The sequence below is a fragment of the Nannospalax galili genome, unplaced genomic scaffold, assembly GCF_000622305.1.
Source record: "Nannospalax galili isolate Female #2095 unplaced genomic scaffold, S.galili_v1.0 scaffold177, whole genome shotgun sequence".
NCBI lineage: Eukaryota > Metazoa > Chordata > Mammalia > Rodentia > Spalacidae > Nannospalax > Nannospalax galili.
In genome coordinates, this window is record NW_008339470.1 from 111514 (window position 1) to 132368 (window position 20855).

General features: G+C 39.7%; 2 protein-coding genes across 5 annotated transcripts; one reads left to right on the plus strand and one right to left on the minus strand.

The window, feature by feature from the left end:
* Nucleotides 1–1532: 1532 nt before the first annotated feature.
* Nucleotides 1533–2618, minus strand: Gpr15 (G protein-coupled receptor 15). Its single transcript, XM_008834200.1, has one exon. It carries the CDS (start codon nucleotides 2616–2618, stop codon nucleotides 1533–1535), a length of 1086 nt encoding a protein of 361 aa, XP_008832422.1.
* Nucleotides 2619–14805: 12187 nt separating this feature from the next.
* Nucleotides 14806–20601, plus strand: Cldnd1 (claudin domain containing 1). 4 transcript variants are annotated; one of them, XM_008834205.3, is made up of 6 exons: nucleotides 14826–14929; nucleotides 15922–15972; nucleotides 16179–16488; nucleotides 17951–18061; nucleotides 19115–19252; nucleotides 19420–20601. In XM_008834205.3, exons 3-6 carry the CDS (start codon nucleotides 16197–16199, stop codon nucleotides 19638–19640), a joined length of 762 nt encoding a protein of 253 aa, XP_008832427.1. In that variant the 5' UTR covers nucleotides 14826–14929; nucleotides 15922–15972; nucleotides 16179–16196; the 3' UTR covers nucleotides 19641–20601. The 4 variants fall into 4 exon arrangements, with proteins under 4 accessions (XP_008832426.1, XP_008832427.1, XP_008832424.1 ...); XM_008834202.3 differs by having other exon boundaries at nucleotides 14837–14929; nucleotides 15929–15972; nucleotides 19435–20601; XM_008834201.3 differs by having other exon boundaries at nucleotides 14842–14929; nucleotides 15929–15972.
* Nucleotides 20602–20855: the final 254 nt, after the last annotated feature.

The following is a 20855-nucleotide window of genomic DNA, read 5'->3' on the forward strand; positions in this document are numbered from 1 at the left end:
TGAGCCAAAGAAATTACATTTTATATAATAACAGTGTAAAGAAAAAATAAATTGAAAAATTTGTAAAACCAAGATGTGTATTTTCACCTGCTAAATAGGTATGTTATAAGAACATGTCTAATATTTGAGATTTCTATTGAAGCAAAAGATACATGGGATGTAATTAAATGACCTAGTCTCTGAAAATAATGGTTTTTTTTCCTATTTCTTAGTATAACATTTAGAAGTAAAATGATGATTTCTTTGGCTCAACAGTGGGGATAAAAAGTTAACCTACTGTTTATCTGTTTACAAAAGTACATTTGCAGCTGTAAACTTTGGTTGTTATAGATTACATGTTTTCATTCTAAAGTCTTTAGGAGGAATATAGATTCCACGCTGATATAATAAATATTGTATTAGGTAAGGGAATTCATCGAAGTCTCTGAGTTTTGAAAATATGCATTTTTACTACGTATACATTAATACCATTTTTGTTACAGATGTTTTACTTTGGATACAGAGCATTCTGTGTCCCTTGTAGTATTAGATGTCATATTAAATTTATATACAACAAGCAAAAGAACTGTTAAAGGAATGTGTAGCACTAACATTTTAATTAGAACAGTAAATGATAATCTGCATGGGGTGAACTTAAGCAGTGAAGTTCCAATTACATTAGTCATAATATTTTCATTTAATAACTAGGAGACAGGTCATTAAAAACGTGATTACAACAAGATCAAATCCTAATTTATAAAGGCAATGAAAACAAACAGCATATTAAAATCCTTTTAAAAAGCAGTTACTGTAGTATTATAATGAGATGCATTTTCTTTCAAAGTTTCTTACAAGGCAAAGGTCAAACCTTACACTATTCTTGCTTGTTAAAACATTGCAGAAGACCAGCTAAATCCCAAACCATAGACATAATACAAAATGATTTTATCCTCATGGGCTTTTCCTGCTGGTCCAAAACTATTTGAATGGTTATAAGGTGAAAGATAATGCTGGAAGATGAGGACAAATCACCTCTTCTAAAGAAGAGGCCAGAAGCTGTCTTAATAACTCAGGAACAATGAATTACAGAGTGCAGGTATATTTTTTATTACCTATATTCCCACCATATTTCCCACCAGATGAAAATAAGTTGAATCTTCAAAATGTCATCCAGTTTGTAGTCCAATAGGAAAAGGGGTACAGATGGTCTTGACAGGAAAGGCCTGAGAGTGCCCTGACTGGTATGAAGAAAGCACTTTGAGCCTTGATCTCTGAGTTCAAGGTCAAGTGGGGAATGCATTTTTCTTGGTTGACATTAGGGGCAAGTAAGGTCACTTTACTGTTTTCAATCAATTGCCTAATTATATCCATAACACAGGAACTTTTCATTGTATCTTTAAAAAAAATGAACATTTCCTTGGATTTAGGAAGCAATATGAATCCTATCTTTGTTACTTTTCTTCTTTCTCTGTTGCTGACAAAAACTGACTTTCTAAGAGCACCAACAGTCATACCTCCTCTTGGAAATTCCTTTTGAAATGTCATAGCCCCTATTAGAGTGACACAGACCTCTTCCTCCGCCTGACAAAATCTTCTGCATGAATGAAATTGGAAAGAGCCTTAGAGAGGTGACTGTCCGATGTCTCAGTGCTACTTCCAAAGTCATAGTTCTTCAGGCAAGGGCACAGCCAGCATACAATGGCCCTGCGAATATAGCTGTCGAAGGCATAGTAAATTAGAGGGTTGACACAGCTGTTGGCAAATGCCAAGGGCCCACTCACCTCCATGCCCAGCTGAAAAGTCGTGGAGGAAAACTGGAATTCTGACTGCAACCCTGAAACAATGGCCAGAAACTTGAAAGTATTAAAGGGCAACCAGGAGAAGACAAAGGCGGCCACTACAATCAAGACGATCTTTATGGATTTCCTCAGCTTTTTGTTATGTTTTCCTGACTGCTGGTAATGAGCACACAGCCTCCTTGTGATGCAACAGTAGCAGGTCACAATGCTCAGCAGGGGAATAAAAAAGGTGACAATTAGCGCTACCAGAGCCCATACCAGTTTTAGTGACGTGGCCTTCTTCTCTGCGCAATATGGCTTACCTTCCATGTGAATGAGCTCCCTGGACAGGAGAGTGGGCAGTCCCAAAAGGCAGGAGATGAGCCAGACGCTGGCGCAGACTCCGTAGGCACAGTCTCTCTTCCTTAGTCTCCTGGATAAGGCTGGGCACATGATGGCCAGGTAGCGATCCAGGCTCATGCAAGTGAGCAAGAAGATGCTGCAGTGCATGTTCACTGAAATTGCGTAGGAGCTGCCTTTGCAGAGGAAAGTGCCGGTCCTCCATACTCCCAGAGAGGCTTCCTTATCCACCCAGAGAGGCAGTGTGACAAGGAAAATGAAGTCAGAGGCAGCCAGGTTGATGATAAAGATGTCGATCAATCTTCGGTTGCCACGTTTGAAATGCAGGGCACCCATGAGGATGAGGTTCCCCAGTACTCCAGTTAGGAACACAGCTGTGTAAAAGATGGGGAGGAAGACAGATGTGTAGGGAACATGGGAGTGGGTTTCCATCATGATATCGGGGTTTGGGCTTGTAGCATCATAATAATCCAAAAAGAGCAGGGTTGTTGCTTGGTCCATCACAGAAGATCAAATGTCAAAACTGGTAAGTGTCCTTGCCTATGAGGTGTTGGTATCAGCTTGAGAAATCAGAGCTTCTTTTATACAGTGCCTGCCTCTTTCTCTCGTTCTCTAAAGATCTTGGACAAACATGAAAACAGGTTAAAAAATGTAGTTTCTACCAGTCTTCTGAAAGGGCCCACAAGGAACACCCTCTGATTGGTGTTGGTTGTGGTTGTGGCTTGCTTTATTTGTACTTACCCATGAAACTGAGGTGCTTTTTGACTTCTTTATTCAAGATGTTTAATGTTTTCTTAAATCCAGAAATCAAAAAAATTAATCAATGTTTTTATTTTCACCTCTGTTAAAAAACTTGGCTTTTCTGACACTAAATTATTTTCATCTAGCCTTCTGTGCCACCTTTAAAGTACCGTTCTAATTGTAGAATTTTAAAGTGCTGATGAATGTATTTTTTACACTGTGGGTGATATGTGAAGAATAGTGTTTTTTACTGCATAAGGGGGAATTGTAGTCTTCCTCATCACCTTGCACATAGTTCATACTTTGGAAATGTTAGGTTTAATTCAGAAACTTATTTTTGTGATACAAAATAATTAAAACATTTTATTATTTTTGTGTGCATGAGAGTATTGCCTGCATGTATATAAGTGCACCCATGTTGTGAAATGCCCATGGAAGTCAGAAGAGGGAGTCCTACCCTGAAACTAGTTATTGGTGGTTGAAAACTGCCATGTGTGTGCTGGGAACCAAACCCAGGTCCTTGGCAAAAGCAGTCAGTGATCTTAACTGCTGGAGCAATCTCTCCAGCCCCAGAGGATAAATTTTAACAGGGGTGAATTTATCTGAGTCTAAGTGTAAGCATTGTTACAATTTACAAAGATTACAAACATGTTTAAAAACTCACAAACTGCTATTTTTATCCTCTTAACCTGCTAGTACAACTCAGTCACAAAGTTCTCTTTTATTAGTTTATATCCTCAATCAAGAGTTTTCTTTCCACTAACCCTTTAATAACTGTTTCTCAGACTACAGATTCTCCTTGTTCCTTCAGTTCCTCCCTTTGTTGCAATTGCAGTAAGGATAGCTTTAGCTTTTTTTTTTTTTTTTTTTTTTTTTTTGACAGGATCTCACTCTGTAGGGCCCAGATGGTTTTAAATTCAGATCTTCCTGCTTCATCCTCCTGAATCCTGGAATTAAAGGTGCTGGCCACCACTCTTAGCAATTTTTTCAAAAATCTTTTGAGCCATCACTTTTCATTAAGTACCTCTACATATGCGTGAGCTCCACTGTGGAATCATTGACCTGGCACTAGATGAAAACATTTACATAAAGAGTCTTCATAATGAAGCTGCTGGCTTCAGATTTTCAGTACAATAAAACATTTGAAAAACAAAGTGAAATAGAAGGCAGTTCATCACATGAATTCATGTGTACTTCCTTTTTTCATATATGAAGACAATAGCAAAACAGAACAATATTTGAAGTTGACTCTTTGAAGTTGACTCTTTTGATTTCAATTCTTTTTTTTTCTTTTTACAGTTAAGACGTCAAGAAGGAAAGACTTTCTGAACTTGAGGAAAGCATTTCTTAACTGAAAATATACAAATTTCATACAATATTTTTGATCATATTTAGACACCCTCTCTTATCTGCACCCCTCTAATAGCCTTCTCACTGGATTTCGTGTACCCTGTCATATATATTAAGGTCTATTGAGGCAAGTTTGTGTCCCCAAATGTCCTTTGGTTTGCCTGGTTAACTATCTAGCGTCACAACCAACTCTCCTTCTCAAGTATAGGTTGCCAATAGTTCCTCAGTTAAGGTTGAGGCTTCTTCCCCACTGCCCCACTTCTATGCTGGGATTTTTTTTCTGGCTTGAGTTTGCATAGATCTTGTACATGTTTCATATGAATAACTTCCTGGCTATCTGGAAAACTTTGTTTCCTCTGGCTCTTACAATCTTTCTGTCCACTCTTCTATAATGGTCCCTGAGCCTTGGGCAGCAGAGGTTTGATATAGGTGTCTTATTCAGGGATAAGCACTCTGCAGTCTCTTATTCTCTGTACTTTGGCCATGGTGGCTTTCTGAATTAATCACCATCTGCTGCCATGAGGAAGCTTTGCTGGTGAGAATTGAGAGGTAAATTAATATGATTTCAATTCTTACAGGCCAAAGTGGTATAAAACTCTCTTGTCCTCTTTCTTCTCCTTCTTTTTCTCCTTTATCACTTCATATTTAAAATGCCAGTTTCAGAGTAAAATTAATATTGCATAGAAGAGTGCATTCCCATATATGAAAATGCTATTGTTAAATATTTAAAATCCTTCTTACAGAAATTTAATTTATCCAGTAATTGGTATATTGAAAAGAATTACTGATATGGTCTAAGGTCATTTCTATTACAAGAAGAGAGGTGAGATCAGGAAGGGTGAGGACTCCTCTGATGTGGAACAGCCCTAAAATGTCACTCAGGAGTTGATCTATGGATCTGGCCTGCCTTCTCCATTGTCCTTGACTGCTCTGTACTATTCATTAATATCATGGGAGGGTATATTCTTCACTAAATAGACTGCAGTTCAGAGAACCAATTAACAGCTTGACAGTTCTGGGACAGAAATACTTCCCACTGGGTAAACTTCATTTAATAGACTAATTCATTTTTTCAAATAGTTTGAAGTGGGACAATGCTTATGTGGAAAAGAGTGGTCATGTGAAATAGAATATTTCAACATTTCATGAATATGTGTATGCACTGAAGAACTAATCATATACATTATTTGTGGTTGTACTTTAATTGTAATGTTCAAATGCTACAATCAGAGGTTACTTTAGTATTTGAGAAAATAAGGTTGATTCTGGGCTAAGACATTTGAATCCTTAGATGCATGTCAAGACTATATCTTGGGGCCAGTGAGATGGTTTAGCGGGTATAGGTGCTTACCACCAAGCCTGACAACCTGAGCCCAATCTCTGGAACCCACCTAGTAGAAGGAGAGAATTGGAGGTCTTCTAACCTCCACACATGTATCACACATGCGCGTGCGTGCGTGCACGCGCGTGCGCGTGCACACACACACACACACACACACAACCTCAAGATAAATGTAATGAAAAATTGAAAAAGAATTCAAATTAAAAATATAAAATAGAAAAGAGTTCATGCTCATATTTTTGAGGAAAAAGTTTGTTCATTTTTGTTGGCCTGGAGTTGTCTTTGAAACTTGTAAAGTTGCTGAGCTGGTGACGTAAACTGTATCTAATAAATCTGACATTTTCAGCAAGTTTTAAAGCAGTTATGAAGTGATTGCTTTATCCTTTGTGGCAACTCTGAAGTGTGATGTGCAGTGAGGCTATAAGCATGAGTCTTCTTCATGAGGAGACCGTCTATCACCGGTTGATCATATCTCTAAACCTAAATTACAGAATCAAACAAACAAAAAAACCAAAAACAAGAAAACGGATTGTTCGAAGTCAAAGAAAGGAAGAAAGCAGCATGGGTCCAGGCTTTTAGTAACTCAGAATTCGATGTGGGCATAAAGCAAACCCACAGTAAATGCTAACTCTAGAGTAAGGAAGTTGCAAGAAAGCTGAGTGCAAGGGTCATTTTTAGCACTTTGAATGCCCTTTAAAATATATGTGCAGATACTAACAATAAAATAATCAGTTAACTAGGAGATCTGACAGCCTCTTCTGACCTCCATGGGCATTGCACGACACGGGTGCACTTACCTACGTGCAGGCAATATACACATACACATAAAAATATAAAAATAATAAAATATTTAAAAAATCAGTTAAACACAGGTGAAAATTCAAAGCAACCCTGAGTTCATAAGCATGAGTAAAGGCAATAAAGACAAGCTTCCCGCAAAGAGGAAAAAGAATGTAAATATTAGTATTTGGATTAAAGTATGCATATGCCCCTTAAGAACTGTTTTCCTAGGAAAAAACCCCTCTCAACTTTAATTCCCAATCCCTGACCAAAGTAGTACTTTTGTTCTCAATCCCTGACAGAAATAATATTTATTTATTTATTTATGTATTTATTTATTTATTTATTTATTTATTTATTTATTTATTTATTTATTGAGACAGGGTCTAACTATGTAGTTCTGGCTGGTCTGGAACTTGCTTTGTAGCTCAGGTTGGCCTTGAACTCACAGAAATCCACCTGCCTCTGCCACCTGAGTGCTGGTATTAAAGGCATATTCCACCATGCCTGGCTCCATTCGAGTTTTAAAATACTTTTTATATAGTACTCCTGATCCTGTTTCCTGTAGTTAGTTGCTTTGGCATCTGACCTGCACTGATCATGAACAACTGGCAGAGTCCATCTGTTCTCTCAGTCTAAAACAGACAACATCTACCCAGATAAAGTCCTTTTGGACTCTCAAAATCATAGTTTTGATCCTATTACCTACATTAGAGTTACCTAGGATACCTAGTTATATAGATTCCCAATTCCTGCCTTCATCTATTGACTCAGTCACTGGAGATGCAGCCAAGCATGTTATATTTACACACATCTTGGGTGATTTGTACACATAGACAAGTTTAGAATCATCATTCTTACATAAAATAATCAACATGTTTTGTTATTACTTTGGCTTTTTTTTTTTTTTTACTTTTATCTGCATTTATTTTATGTTCAATTTATTCCTGTGCTGAAGCTTTTGTTTCTTCAGTTTCTTCTGGGATACCTTTTTCTTTTGTGTAACCTCCTCTTCAGGCTTAGGAACAATTCGTTCCTTTTCAGTGAGGATCGTTTCGGTGTGGCAGGGGAGCTCATGTATGGGTTAATCTGATCACGAGCTCTGTAAACTCTGCGTGCATCTTGGGTGGTTTGTTCACCTGGATATTCTCAGTGACCAGAGAGTCTATTAGCTAAACACTTATGTTCAGCATTACTCTCTGAATTTTTAAGCACGTGCAGCAAAAATTCAGCACTCTTTTTGGGCCACCAACTCTGAGTCCAGCCCCACTATTTGGCCTAGGCACACCTACCAACTCCATCATTAGACCACTGGAATGGCACACACTACTTCTTTAAAGTGACATCTTTCAGATACTTGGTAGCTTTTCGGATATGCATACCTTTGACTGATGGCCTGGGCAGTTTCATAAGTGTTCTTAAAGTGAACACGAAGATTTTCCCTCTTGATTTGCATGATTTTGTAGGGTTTTCTGGGTCAAGAGAGTAGCGAACCATTTTCACAGGTCACTTCAGGCTGCTTACAGGAAGAGCTATTTTGGCTATTTTTTAAGGGTTTAAAAGTTATGTCAAAAATTGTAACTTATAGAAGGCTTTTAGCCTATATTTGACATTTTAGGAACTAATTTGGGTATTTGTGCCCTGCCCATTCTGTGTTCCAGTTCTTAGGATACATTCAGAACTGGATCAGATGTTGAAGAAGAGGAAGGTAGGATTTCTCCAGTGGAGCATTTGCTCAAGCAAGTCCACTATCCTCTAGTTTATGGCTGTACCTGCAACTTGTAGCCTCTGTTTCACAAATGGGTTGAGGACTCTCTAAGAATAGAGTCGGCCCAATTATGTATAACCTCTACCACTAGGATTAAGTCACTTTGGTTTCTTCTCTCTCACCAAGTCTGACCCCCAAATAGGTGGAGATTATATCTTTGGCTTGTATATAGTTTGCACAGCAAAAGAATTCCTGGATCTAAAACCTGTTCACAGATGTTCTGCTGACAGGTCCCAGAATAAATGGCAAAGAGCATGAAGCAAACTAATTATTTCTCATTATTCCTATCAGACAGTGTGATTATATATTTATTTGTTAAAAAATGAACCCTCTTATTCACGTCATATTTGAGATTCATACAGTGTGTAATGATTTAAATAGTTCACTTACAGAAAACTGTTTATACTCTAAGAGTTTCTTGTTCTTTATTCTTATGGTTACTTGAAGAATTTAGTTCCACACAATGTAAAATAACATGCTAAATTAAGAGGAATGTATTTGTTGTTATTTGTGTACTCTCAATTTATTAGATTACTTCCCTTGTTAACTCATATTTACATGGATAACAATCATTCTATAATCCTAGAACCATATACTTTAGGCTTCTTCATGACAGTAGATTTGGTACTGGTGAAATGGCTTAGTATATAAAGGTGTCTGCTATCAAGCCTGACCACCTGAGTTTGATTCCCCAGGACCCACAAGGTGGCAGGAGAGAATCCACTCCAAGTTGTCCTCTTGATTTCCAAACATATGCTGTGGCATGTGCACACCCAGACACATATACAAGTGCATATGAAATAAACATGTAGATGTAGAAATAGATTTGATCTGGATTTGTGTTACGCATAACAAAAATTATTTGTGTTGGTATCCTTGATGATCCAGGATGGTGTCTGGCTACAGTAGATGGCTAATAAATGTTATAGACCTGGACTGAATCATGCTTGAATTCAGTCATTTCCATTGAATAGGAACTTTTTACAAACTTTTTGGACAGCTCCCCTTTTATACAACTCCTAGTATCTTCATCACACAAACTAAAATGGAGAAACATATGCATAACATTATTTTGGTTAATGTATACAAATGATTTAACTTAATGTATCTTGTTAAATCAGAAGCAATTCATAAACCAATAAATATGAATATGCCTCTACTGTGTACTCATAATAGACTTGATGGATCGTGATGAAAAGAAATTGAGACTGTCAATGAATATTTTATAAATAATTGAAACTAATTGATTGCATTATTTCCTTATCTGTAATAATGATTAGCATTTCTAAAGATGTTATTTGGGGACTTAAAATTCATATCTATACTTCTATACTAATAAATGACAATTAGAAGAAATCAAGAAAGATTTTCCTTCCATAATTTCTAATTTTCCCATGATGGCTGTTTATCTTTGAAACAGCGAGAACTATGTTATTTCTTTTCTAATCAAAATGCCTTCCTCTTTTTCCTAAGGTCCGTTTGATTTCCTGCACTCACTGCCTCTTGAAAATTGCCTAGTCTTGGAGGTGTGTGCTACACAAACTCTCTTGTGAAGCTTTAATGCTGTGACTCTGAGTCAGAATAAAAAGACAAAATTAGGGTTACCTGGGAGGAGAAGGGAACCCTTGAGTCCGGCTTGCCTTTCCTGCTGACAGTCACAGAGCTAGGATACTTCAAACACCTTGATAAAGAAACTTGACTACAGTGTGTCCTTCCAAAATCATTTGGCTTGCTTTGGGCCAGGTGTTAACACTTTAAAAAAGTACTTTGTGTGTATTATATTTGGATATGTGTGTGTGTGCATGTGCAGGTGCATGTGTGCATATATGAATGTGGATGCCAGAGGACACCTCAGATACCATTCCTTGGGCACCATCCACCTTATATTTTTTCGTATATGGTCTTTCACTGGCTTGGAACCTGTCAAGTAGGATAGACTGGCTGACCAGCAAGCCTCAGGTATCTGTGTCCATCTCTACTTCCCTAGAGCTGGGATTACAGACATGTGCCATCATGCCTGGCATTTCTATGTGGGCTCTTGGGGCTTGGACTCAAGGTCCTTGTACTTGCAAGGTAAGGACTTTATCCACTGTGCTGGATAGCTTTAGTGTCTTGGCACACCTGGGTTGAGGGAGCCTCAACTGGGGAATTGCCTCCATAGGACTGGCCTGTGGCCATGTCCATGGGACACCTGCTTGATTGTTGAGTGATGTGGGGCCTAGCCCACTGTGGGCAGTGCCATCCTTGGGCAGGTGGGCCTATGTTGCATAACAAAGCAGGCTGAGCAGGGGCCAGGGGAGCAAGTCAGTAAGCAGTGTTCCTCTATGGACTGTGCTCCAGCTCCTGCCTCTGGGTTCCTGCCCTGAGTTCCTACCTTGGGCTCCATGGCGAACTGTGACCTGGGAGACGTAAGACAAATAAACCCTTGGTAGTGGTCAGAGTGTTTTGTCACAGCAATGAAGAGACAAACTAGGACATCCAATGAGCTATCTCACTAGTTCTGCCATTTTTATTTTCAGCACTCCTTTCTCATCCATCCATTTTGACAAGACCCTTATAACCTTTTAAACTTGTTGTAAAGTACATTCTTTCAACAGTGCCAAAAAACTGTGTGTGTGGGGGGGGGCCGGTTCTTAGTATCTTTTAGAGATGTAACTTGAGAGCCACTATCTGTATGCATTTTGTTTTTAAAAATTTTTCTAAATTTTAATTTTTGTTTTATGTGTATAGCAGTTTTGCCTGCAGGCATATAAGTGCACCAGTTGTGTGCCTGGTGCCCATAGAAGCCAGAAGAGGACTTTGGATCACTTGGAACTGGATGGGTGTTAGCTGCCATGTGGGTTTTTGTAACTAAAACCTGATCCTCTGCAAGAGCAACTGGTGCTCTTAATCATTGAGTCATCTCTCAGGCCCTATACATGCATGTTGTAAAGGTATTGAAGCATGACTGTCCTTTGAGAAGCCCATATCTATGCTTGGGTGTCTTGTCTTTCCTGAGCACCTCTTTAACTCTCATGCTTAAAATCTCTCTTGTAGTCTCTTTTAATAAACTCCAACTCTCCCTCCTGGATTGTTCTCAAATTCTTTTCTGTGGTGAAGCCCCAAATCTTGAGTTTGCATAAGTGGAGGTCCTTAAGGGTAAAGAGATCTCTTCCAGCTGTGGTGCTATGCCTCAGTCCCAGCAGTGACAAATCTATGACTGACTTATTTTAAAGTTACATTCTTTTCCTTTCAGCTGAATTATGAATCAAACATTTTGTGGCTTCAGTGAAGTACAATCTGATAGGTATCACTTCAACTGATAAGTACAATCATTTTACTAATGAGGTCACTAGGGCCCAGAAGGACCCGCAGTCTCTTAAAATAAAGGACAATTTGAATTCAAATTTCTCATCTACAAATGGTCATTTGTGGTCCTTCACAATTAATGGACAGCAAACACCAAACAGGACTTACTAAATGAAAGGGGCAATTAAAATGAGCGTTTTGATTTGCCATTTCTAAGATTAACTTTGTCACTGTTCTGTTGTAAACAGATACAAAGGAATTCAAAGACTGATACAGGTTTCTGGGGACAGTTTTGGGCTTGGGCTTGAACCCTGAAACCGATACTTCTAGTTTCTTTCTTGAGTTCTGAAGTTTTTAAGAAAAAAAACGGCAAAATATTTGAGACTAATATAAGGTAGATATATTTTGCTTAATATAATTTTTAGTTCCTTACAGTGAATAATTAAAAGCAGAATTTTGTTTATATTAGGGAATTAGTGATAGAGGGTAATTATTGAGCATGGTATCTGAATATTTAGATTTTCTGCTTTTATTTATAATGTATTGTAACTATAAACCCTTCCTGTCGAAATTAGGAACATCTTTAACAATTTTTTCCAGAAGTGTAGTTAGTTCAAGTTTGTTTAAAATCTAAGTTCCATAATCTGTGCATGGTTGCTAGTTAATACATAGGAAACCAGCTACTGTTTTTGAATAGTACAGTAAGAAATAAGAACAGAAATTTAGATCCATTAATTTATTAAGGTTTTATTTTGCTCACCCGTACAAGTTAGTATAAACAGAAACTGGAAAACACCAAAGATACAGAGATAAAGCAGTGTGGTTGGTGGGACTGGGTGTGAGAAGGAAGTTCAGGTCTTCTGTGCTGAGATGTTCAGGGTGGCCAAAACCTCAAACACATACTTCCATGTTGACACTAAATTGGTGACTGAAACATTTCCTGAGTGTTTTCTAGGCATTCTGCAGATCTGGAAGATGAAAGCATAATTCTTCTTTGCAGGGCTTCTTTCCAGAAACATTTACCTCCTGTGTCATGATGACTTACTCCTGGGCAGGGGGCTAACCAAGCATAGTGGAAATGCTTCCTGGTAAGTCTTTCCTAGTCACTTGGCAGTTAGTACATAGGTTCATAAACTAGCTGAGGTGAGCAGGGACACCTTCCTCTTTCATGATTTACTTCCCCACCCCTGCAGGGGGAATCCAGGAGGTCTGAAAACCTGTTTATACTAACCTCAGACACTATAAACATTCAAAACTATTTGCAAATAATACTTTAATGATTCTTTTGTAAGCCCCAGCTCCTCTGCAGGATGTTTTCTACATTTTCTTGTTTAATTCTAATAATGAGCACATAGGATAGTGCTATTTTCAAAAATTCATATTTTGGAAGAAAGACAACCTAAACTTAACGATTATTTAAAAAACTATTATTTCATCTATTATTTTTATTTTATGTGTATGAGTGTATTGCCTGCAAGTGTGTAAGTGCTAACCAAGCACAGTGGAAATGCTTCCTGGTAAGTCTTTCCTAGTCACCTGGCAGTTAGTACATAGGTTCATCAGCCAGCTGAGGTGAGCAGGGACACCTTCCTCTTTCATGACTTACTTCCCTTCCTCTGCAGGGGGAATTGTTGTGCAATGCCTGTAGAGGTCAGAAGATGGTATTGGATCCCCTGGAACTGGAGTTACAGACTGTTGTTAGTTACCAAGTGGGTGCTGGGAACTGAACCTGGGTCCACAAGAACAGTCAATGCTTTTAACCGCTGAGCTATCTCTCCAGTCCCAAACCTAAAGATTATTAAGTAATCCAAAGCCATAAAATTATTTACCCAAGTGTTTAAGTTTGCCAAGTTAGTTCATCTTTTTGGGCCTCAGTTTTTCTATAAACGGAGACTGTTTCTTCTTCAAATTTCTCTTTTGCCTCTACTTGTTGACTGTGTGACTTCAGAAGTAGATTCCTTTTTAAAAATTGTTTTTGTTTTATGTGTGCATTGCCTGCATGTATGTGAGTGTACTAGTGTTGTGCAATGGCATGAAGGTCAGAAGAAGGCGTGGGATCCCCTGGAACTGGCATTACAGATGGCTGTTAGCCTCCATGTGGGTACTGCAAACCAAACCCAGGTCTGCAAGAGCAGCCACAGAACTGTCGTTTGATTAGATGCTATATATGGAAATCCAGTTATAGTTAAATGTTATGATGCATTTGGCTAACACTGCCTATTTTAGAGAGGCACTGGATATGAGTATCAATTTAACAGCCCAGATGAAATAAATAAAACAAAATATACTTTCATTCTGTCAGGGTAGTAGATATTTTATCTTAAATCAGCTTTCTTTTCCCCAGGCTCCTGGTTAAACTGGAAGGTATGGAAGTGGGTGGTGGGTAGGGGCTTTCAGGAGCTCCTGTAGTCTCTGGGTCGACTTACCTCCACAAGTATTTATTAAGAGACTCATTATTTGTTGGTCTCAGGCCACATTCATGGGTCCACATGTGCTACTGTTAAGATGTCCCTGAAGCTTGTTGGTGTCCGTGAGATTCTTACTCCACCTCAGGACTCCGTCAGCCAGAAGTCCATCTCCAGATGCAGCCCCTTGACCTTGTACTAGAAGCATGAACTAAAGGTAACTGCTTCTGTCCCGCTACCTGTCCACGAATTTCTGTGCAATACTTTACAGTTCAGAATCATTCCATTATTTCCGTGCCAGGCTATGATGCTGTCCTCGACCTTTACTGTTGGAAGTGATGTTCCCTAAACTTCGGTCCTTTTCATATTATGTTCACAATTTTTTTGGTTCACATTCTTGACATCGAGTATCCTTAGGATTTCATATATTGAAGGAAAAAAAACCCCGCTGAAATCTCAAAGGAAATTTCATTACAGTATAGAAGAGATAATTTCCCCAAACTCAATAACGTAATTATATTCTGCAAAGATACCATTTGCCATATCACATTCTCAGTCTAAACTTAAGAAACCAAACCAGTCTCTGTTCTAATGGGAGGGAGGATGTGGGGCAGTGTTTTGTGTGTGTGTGTGTGTGTGTGTGAGCTCAACATTTGATACGTAAAGTACCGTTACTGTTCATCTTATTTTTAGAGGGTGGTGTGTTTGGGAAAAAAACAGAACTGAAAGGCAGACTTACATAGATCACAACCATTGACTAGGGATGACCAGACACCAGCCCTCTTACTTTCTGGAACTTGGTCCCTTCTTTTCTGAGACGTAATAATCCCTCAGCCTAGATCTTTGCGCGGCACCACCCAACCTTCGGAACCAACTACATTTCCCACGATGCCCTGCGCTGCACCAGGCCTGCCCAACCGCCTCCTCCTCCAGCTTTTCCTCCGGTCCTCCTACAACTCCCACAAGGCCCCTCGGCCCGGGGCCGCCTTGGCCGGGTCTGGGATGGAGGCGGAGGTGGAGGCGCGGGAGTCATGGAGGGGGCGGGCTCTGCAGGGAAGTGCGTCAGAGGAGGCGCGGAGAGGGCAGGGTGCCGTGGTCTGAGCTGGAGGACCAAGCTGGCGGAGCGAGAGGATGGGCGGTGAGTGAGCGGGGTCGCGGGCCGGGCCGGCGGGACTCCCGGGCATGAAGAGGGGCTCCTCCCCCGGCGCGACCGGCCGAGCGGCGGGCTGGGCGGGGCTCCGGGGTAGAGCAGCTGGGGCTGGCCTGCTGGGTACTCGGGGGCCCCTGCCCTGCCCCGACCCACCTCGGCCTGCCGGGGTCCCGCCGTGCGGTCCTCGGTCACCGCACCGGGAGCAGCGCGCCTGGACCCCCAAGACCATCGGGATGACAGGTTTTAAGAAAACCAGAGTGCAGCCCCACTACTGAGTTATCGTTAATTACCGTAATTGCCCTGACCTTTCCGAGTCACTCCCCATCCTACAAACTCGGCTCCCAGTGCCTTTGCCAGGGGTTTGCTTGGTCGATGTGTACACTTGGCAGGGTTGACTCAGCGCGATCCGCCTTGAGTCATTTTGCCGCGGCCATTTACTACTGGAGCCCTGTCCACGCCTAGGAGTATTCCGATTTTGCATTAACTCAGTTTTCTATCCGTAAGAAGGGATCGTTTAGCTTTTATGGATACATATGCTGTACTTTAGGATTTAGGGAGCACGGTTGCAGTTGAGTTTGAGAAGTGTAAAGGATGAGGAAAGTAGGAGTGAAGAATCTGGCAGTGTGGAGAAGCTTGGCTCAGCTTTAGTGGTTTGGGGGATTGATTGAGACCTAATGTTATGATGTTACTGTGTGCTATGATGTGCAATGAAAACAAACTTTCCCTTTGGGTTAACACCTTCAACTCTGACTTCCAAGTAACTCTTGCTCTTATTTTGGAAACCTTCCCACTTCAGAGCAGCTGATTTGTAGTTTTCTTTTGTCTTTTTCTCACCCAAACCCAGAACATTTAACGTTTTATAGCCTGCTTAAAAATTCAACCTACAATTAAAAATGTGTGCACGCTACATGGCTGACCATGGGCATGTCTGTTGTTTGTATCTGTAATGTGTATGTCCATTTCAGTGTTGTCTGTTTTAGTATGCAGGTGATAGACTAGAGAACAAGACTTCTGTCTCCGTAGCATCCTGGGTATGTGAGCTTTTCATAAGTACTTTCCTGAGAATGAGTTTTGTTTTAAACGTAAGAACTTTGCCTTTTCGTTTTAAAAATTCTTTAATAATAAACATTGCATAAAAAGGGATGGGGTCTAGCGTAAAGGGTGTTTTTGAGATACTTTGTAAATATTCTTATTTGTTCTTGAAGTCTAATTTTAGTTCTTTCTTCAACTTAAACAGAGCAGTCTGAATGCCAGGATGGATAACCGTTTTGCGACAGCCTTTGTCATTGCTTGTGTGCTTAGCCTGATTTCCACCGTCTACATGGCAGCCTCAATAGGCACAGACTTCTGGTACGAATATCGAAGTCCTGTTCAAGAAAATTCAAGTGACTTGAATAAAAGCACCTGGGATGATTTTCTTGGTGATGAGGCAGATGAAAAGACTTATAATGATGCACTGTTCCGGTACAATGGCACAATGGGATTGTGGAGACGGTGCATTACCATACCCCAAAACACACATTGGTATACGCCACCAGAAAGGACAGGTATTCTTTACTTCAGATTCTTTTTCCTTTACCTACTTGGTAATAGCCTGTCCCAAATGCTTGATCAGTTATGTATAAGCAAGGTTGTGCAGTCTCTCCTTCCCCTAAGAAATCTTTTTTCTTCCTACTGTTTTCTCTTAGCTTCTGCTTTTACCATGGTACTCATTAATAATGATTGGATCAGTAACTTCCTTATCTCGGGAAAACCGTTTTAATCCTTATACCTATTTACTCATTAAAATGCTCTTTATTCATCTCACATGTTATGAGGATATTTAATCATTGGTAAAGGAGTGAGTGATATCCAAGATCAAGTCAAAATGTGAATTGATTGTCCTTTTTTGAGTTTGCTGTGTTATAGTAGATTTTTATCATTTAGCTCATATCTTAGAGGATATAATTTGACCAGCTCTGCATTTAAAGCCATACGTATTTGAGACCGTTGCCCAACTATTTTGGTAAAGAGTTTGAAGGCTAAAAAAAATTACAGAAAAAAACCTTAGGTTCTTTAGGCTTATTCTTCAGATGTTCTTATTTTAACACAAAGATTTTGATTTTCAGTTATTAAATTGGAAATCTTAGTGTCCTGCATAAAAAAGTTTTACAGTTTATTTTTGTTTATATTTACTTCTGTTGGCCTTATAGGGGGAAAGCATTGTATTAAATCATAGCAGAACAAGCTTGAGTTACCATGTATATAAAGGACAGTTCTGTATCACATATGAAAAATGGAAATACTATGCAAAGAAAGGGGACACATTTAGAATTTAGAATTTTCAGTTCTACTCAGGGCACAGAAGCACATACTGGGCGGGTGGGAATGGGGCAAATCATACGCACACTTTAGGCTTCATGAAGACCTTGAGTTTTATAGCATGAGAGCCATTGTAAGGAAGGACAATGAGCAGAAGCAAGACATGACCTGAGCACTCTGGTTGACGTGTAAACACATGGGTAGAAGGTGAAGGTTCAAGCTAGTGGTTTGGTTAAGAGGCTGTGCCGTAATTCAGGTGAGAGATGATTGTGAATCAGACCAGTGTGGTAGCACTGAGCAGCAACTGGATATGGTTGGATTTTGAAGGAAGAACTTTGAGGATTTTCTGTGGGAGTATACATGGGCAAAAATGACTGAAGTTTCTTATCTGATAAACTGGAAGAGTAGGGAAGACTTGCGTCATCTCTTGAAATGGGGGCTAGGACTGGTATAGGTTTGGGAAGAAGATCAAAATTCATATACCTAGTTTGTCGCTCATGTACTGTGCATAATTTGTTTTTTTCTTCCTTGTGCCTCCGTCTTGAGACTGCCATTGAGACCCAGTGGTGTCCATTGGGCCCTAGAGATTGCTTAGGTCTCTGGGAATGTCTTTTGGCTTCATTTTTTACTTCGAAAGATAATTTTTGAAAGATATTATTATGATTTGTTTTTAACGAAAATAATAAGCAGGCATTGTTCTTGTTCCAGAGTCATTTGATGTGGTTACAAAGTGCATGAGTTTCACACTAAATGAGCAGTTCATGGAGAAGTATGTTGATCCTGGAAATCACAATAGTGGAATTGATTTACTCCGGACCTGTGAGTACTTTGCTTTCAGCAGAATAATTGGGGAGAAAAATCATTTGTGTTTGGTCAAACTCTGTTTTTCTAGTATGCCAGCATCATGAACATGAAATAACTTCCCTGACACTATTCCAAAGGACTCAGTTCTGTGAGAAGCATAATTACCAAACTTCAAGTGATTTGAACTTGAGGGAGGCAGCTAGGAGAATGGAGTCCAGACCTCGAAAAGATGTTATTAATGAGCCCAAATAAGAGGAAATGTAGTAGGTTTACATATTAAAGTCCTATATTTAAGATGCACTGGCATCACCTGTGTTGAAGGCTGCTGCAAGCTCTCAGTGGGTGAATACCAAGCCTGCCTAAAGTGTTTATCCAGTTCTGGTTAGGAGTCATGAGACAGTAGATGCCCCAAAAACCCAGTTACTGTAAACTTTCCATTCCCTGAGAATTAGACTGCTGGGAAGTCTTATCTCAGATGTGTGCCTCAGCTTTTAGGGTTCCATTTGCTTGAGCTTGCCCAGAGTAATGACTGTGTTCTGAGAGGAACCAGTGATGTAACTGCAGGTATTCACCTTTGTGATGAGAGTGAAGTGAGGTTATGAGAATTAAAACTGCCACTGAGTGCCTCATGCGTTCTGCATCCAGCCTGTACTCATTTGTAGTCATCATTTATTTATTTGTGATTGCCTGCCCTTTGATCATGTGAAGACTTTTGTTTATAGATGCAAACTAATTTTTTGCTTCAAATATTGGCAGATACCCTAATTTATACAAGTTAATGACACTTGTCTCAGTTTCTTCAGTTATGAAAAAGAAATAGTAATAGCACCCAGTAGTAATGTTGGGTTAATTCAAAGCCTGTGTACAACGAACATGACCTTTTATTTGTTTCCAGACCAATTAGCATCCCTTTGAATAATAATGGTGACCTCCGTATTAAAAGACTTCTTTCTCACTTTCTGAGAAGAGTTGTAATTCTTTAGAATAAGAATAAAAGACATTGCCATTATAGGAAAATGGTCTGAAATCATAGTAACTATTTGGTCTTTTGCTCCTTTTTAAAACCAGATCTTTGGCGTTGCCAGTTCCTGTTACCTTTTGTTAGTTTAGGTTTGATGTGCTTTGGGGCGTTGATTGGACTTTGCGCCTGTATCTGCCGAAGCTTGTACCCCACCATTGCCACAGGCATTCTCCATCTTCTTGCAGGTGGGTCCAAGCCTGATATTTAAATCCTTCCTGTCTCCTTATGGGTTGGAGTTGTAACTTAGAACCATTGACATGTCATTGTACTGTCTGTGCTGTCACATTGCTTGAAAAGCTCTGTACTGTGCTCTTAGGTAAACCACAATTTTATTTCTAAATTACTTTCTAAGGTCTGTGTACACTAGGCTCTGTAAGTTGTTATGTTGCTGGAATTGAACTACTGCATCAGAAACTCGTGCTGCCTGAGAATGTATCTGGAGAATTTGGATGGTCCTTCTGCCTGGCTTGCATCTCGGCTCCATTGCAGTTCATGGCTTCTGCTCTCTTCATCTGGGCTGCTCACACCAACCGGAAAGAGTACACCTTAATGAAGGCATATCGCGTGGCATGAATGGGAAGCTGCCTGCTTTAAGTTGTCATTTTTAATACATTTTTTAATACTGATGTTTTCTCATGCCCCCTCTCAGTTTTTAATTTTTATTTTTTGTGCATATGCCATTTTATTCTGAAAATCCATTTTATTTATATACATACCCAGGACAAATTTACTCATGTCTGCTAAATTTCCAATAAGTGGAGTAACTATCTGTTAAAATAGAAACTAGTATCTTTGGGAAATCTATTATGACCCTCAGATCTTTGTTTACTTTCCTATTGTAGATAGCTAACAGTGCTATTAAAAGACTTATGCTTCATAAAACTGGGAAGTTATTTAACATCCTTGTCCCTAAACTTTGACACATTGCTTCATCTGAGGTGAAATATGGCAGCTGTTTATACTGTGTGTCTACAAAAAGAAGTGAAAATAGTGTTTACTTGGCATTTTAGCTTTGTAAGTGCAAAATTTCAGCTCAACCAGAAAAGCAGATCAGTCTTAGTATATTATCCTGTTTTTTAAACTCCCTATTAGACATTTCAATATCACAAAACCATTTTGAAATTTGCTTCTTCCCCCTCCACACACCAGGCTTATCAATAGAGTACTTTCTTTTCATCATAGCACTAGAATCAGAGTCCCCAACTACTTTGTTCCAGCTGAGTACCACAAGGAAGATTTTACCAATAATGACCTGTTGTCCTATAACTGATTTTACCCTTTGCCTTACATGACTGTCATCTGGAATGCAGTATTTCCTGTTTCTTCTCAGAAAAACTTATGTAGGTCACATGGTTTCCAAGAATCTGAAACCTAAAGAAACTGAAACTTATGCTAATAGGGCATCTGGCCTGCTAGATTGTAATAGGATACTAGGCCTATCATGCTAATGAGGAATCCTACTTGCTGTACTATGATTGGACCACTACCCCTATATAAGCTTGTGCCTTCCTGCAATAAAGTAGATCTGTGTCACTGAACCTGGTCTCCTGTCTGAATGCGGCTATGCTAACACAGACTCCTCACCAGCCCTGGGGTCTGGGACCAGACGACTGATCAGAGGAATGGAGAAGGCGGGAGAGCGACCACAGCTGGTGCCCAATGTGGGGCTTGAAGACCCCCTACCCCACGGAACTGTAACACTGAGCTATAACACTCGGGGCTCCTGATGCTTCCTTTGCCAGTGATCCTCCCATGGTTGCTCACTGCTTTTGTTTTGTTCTGCTTTTT

Excerpts from the sequence above, each read along its gene's own strand:
- Cldnd1 (XM_008834201.3), top strand. Across the intron at positions 15,973-16,178 it reads CTGTCTCCGTAGCATCCTGG|AGCAGTCTGAATGCCAGGAT; the intron begins GTATGTGAGCTT and ends CAACTTAAACAG. Across the intron at positions 18,062-19,114 it reads AATTGATTTACTCCGGACCT|ATCTTTGGCGTTGCCAGTTC; the intron begins GTGAGTACTTTG and ends TTTTAAAACCAG.
- Gpr15 (XM_008834200.1), bottom strand. The coding sequence starts at position 2,618 with ATGGACCAAGCAACAACCCTGCTCTTTTTGGATTATTATGATGCTACA.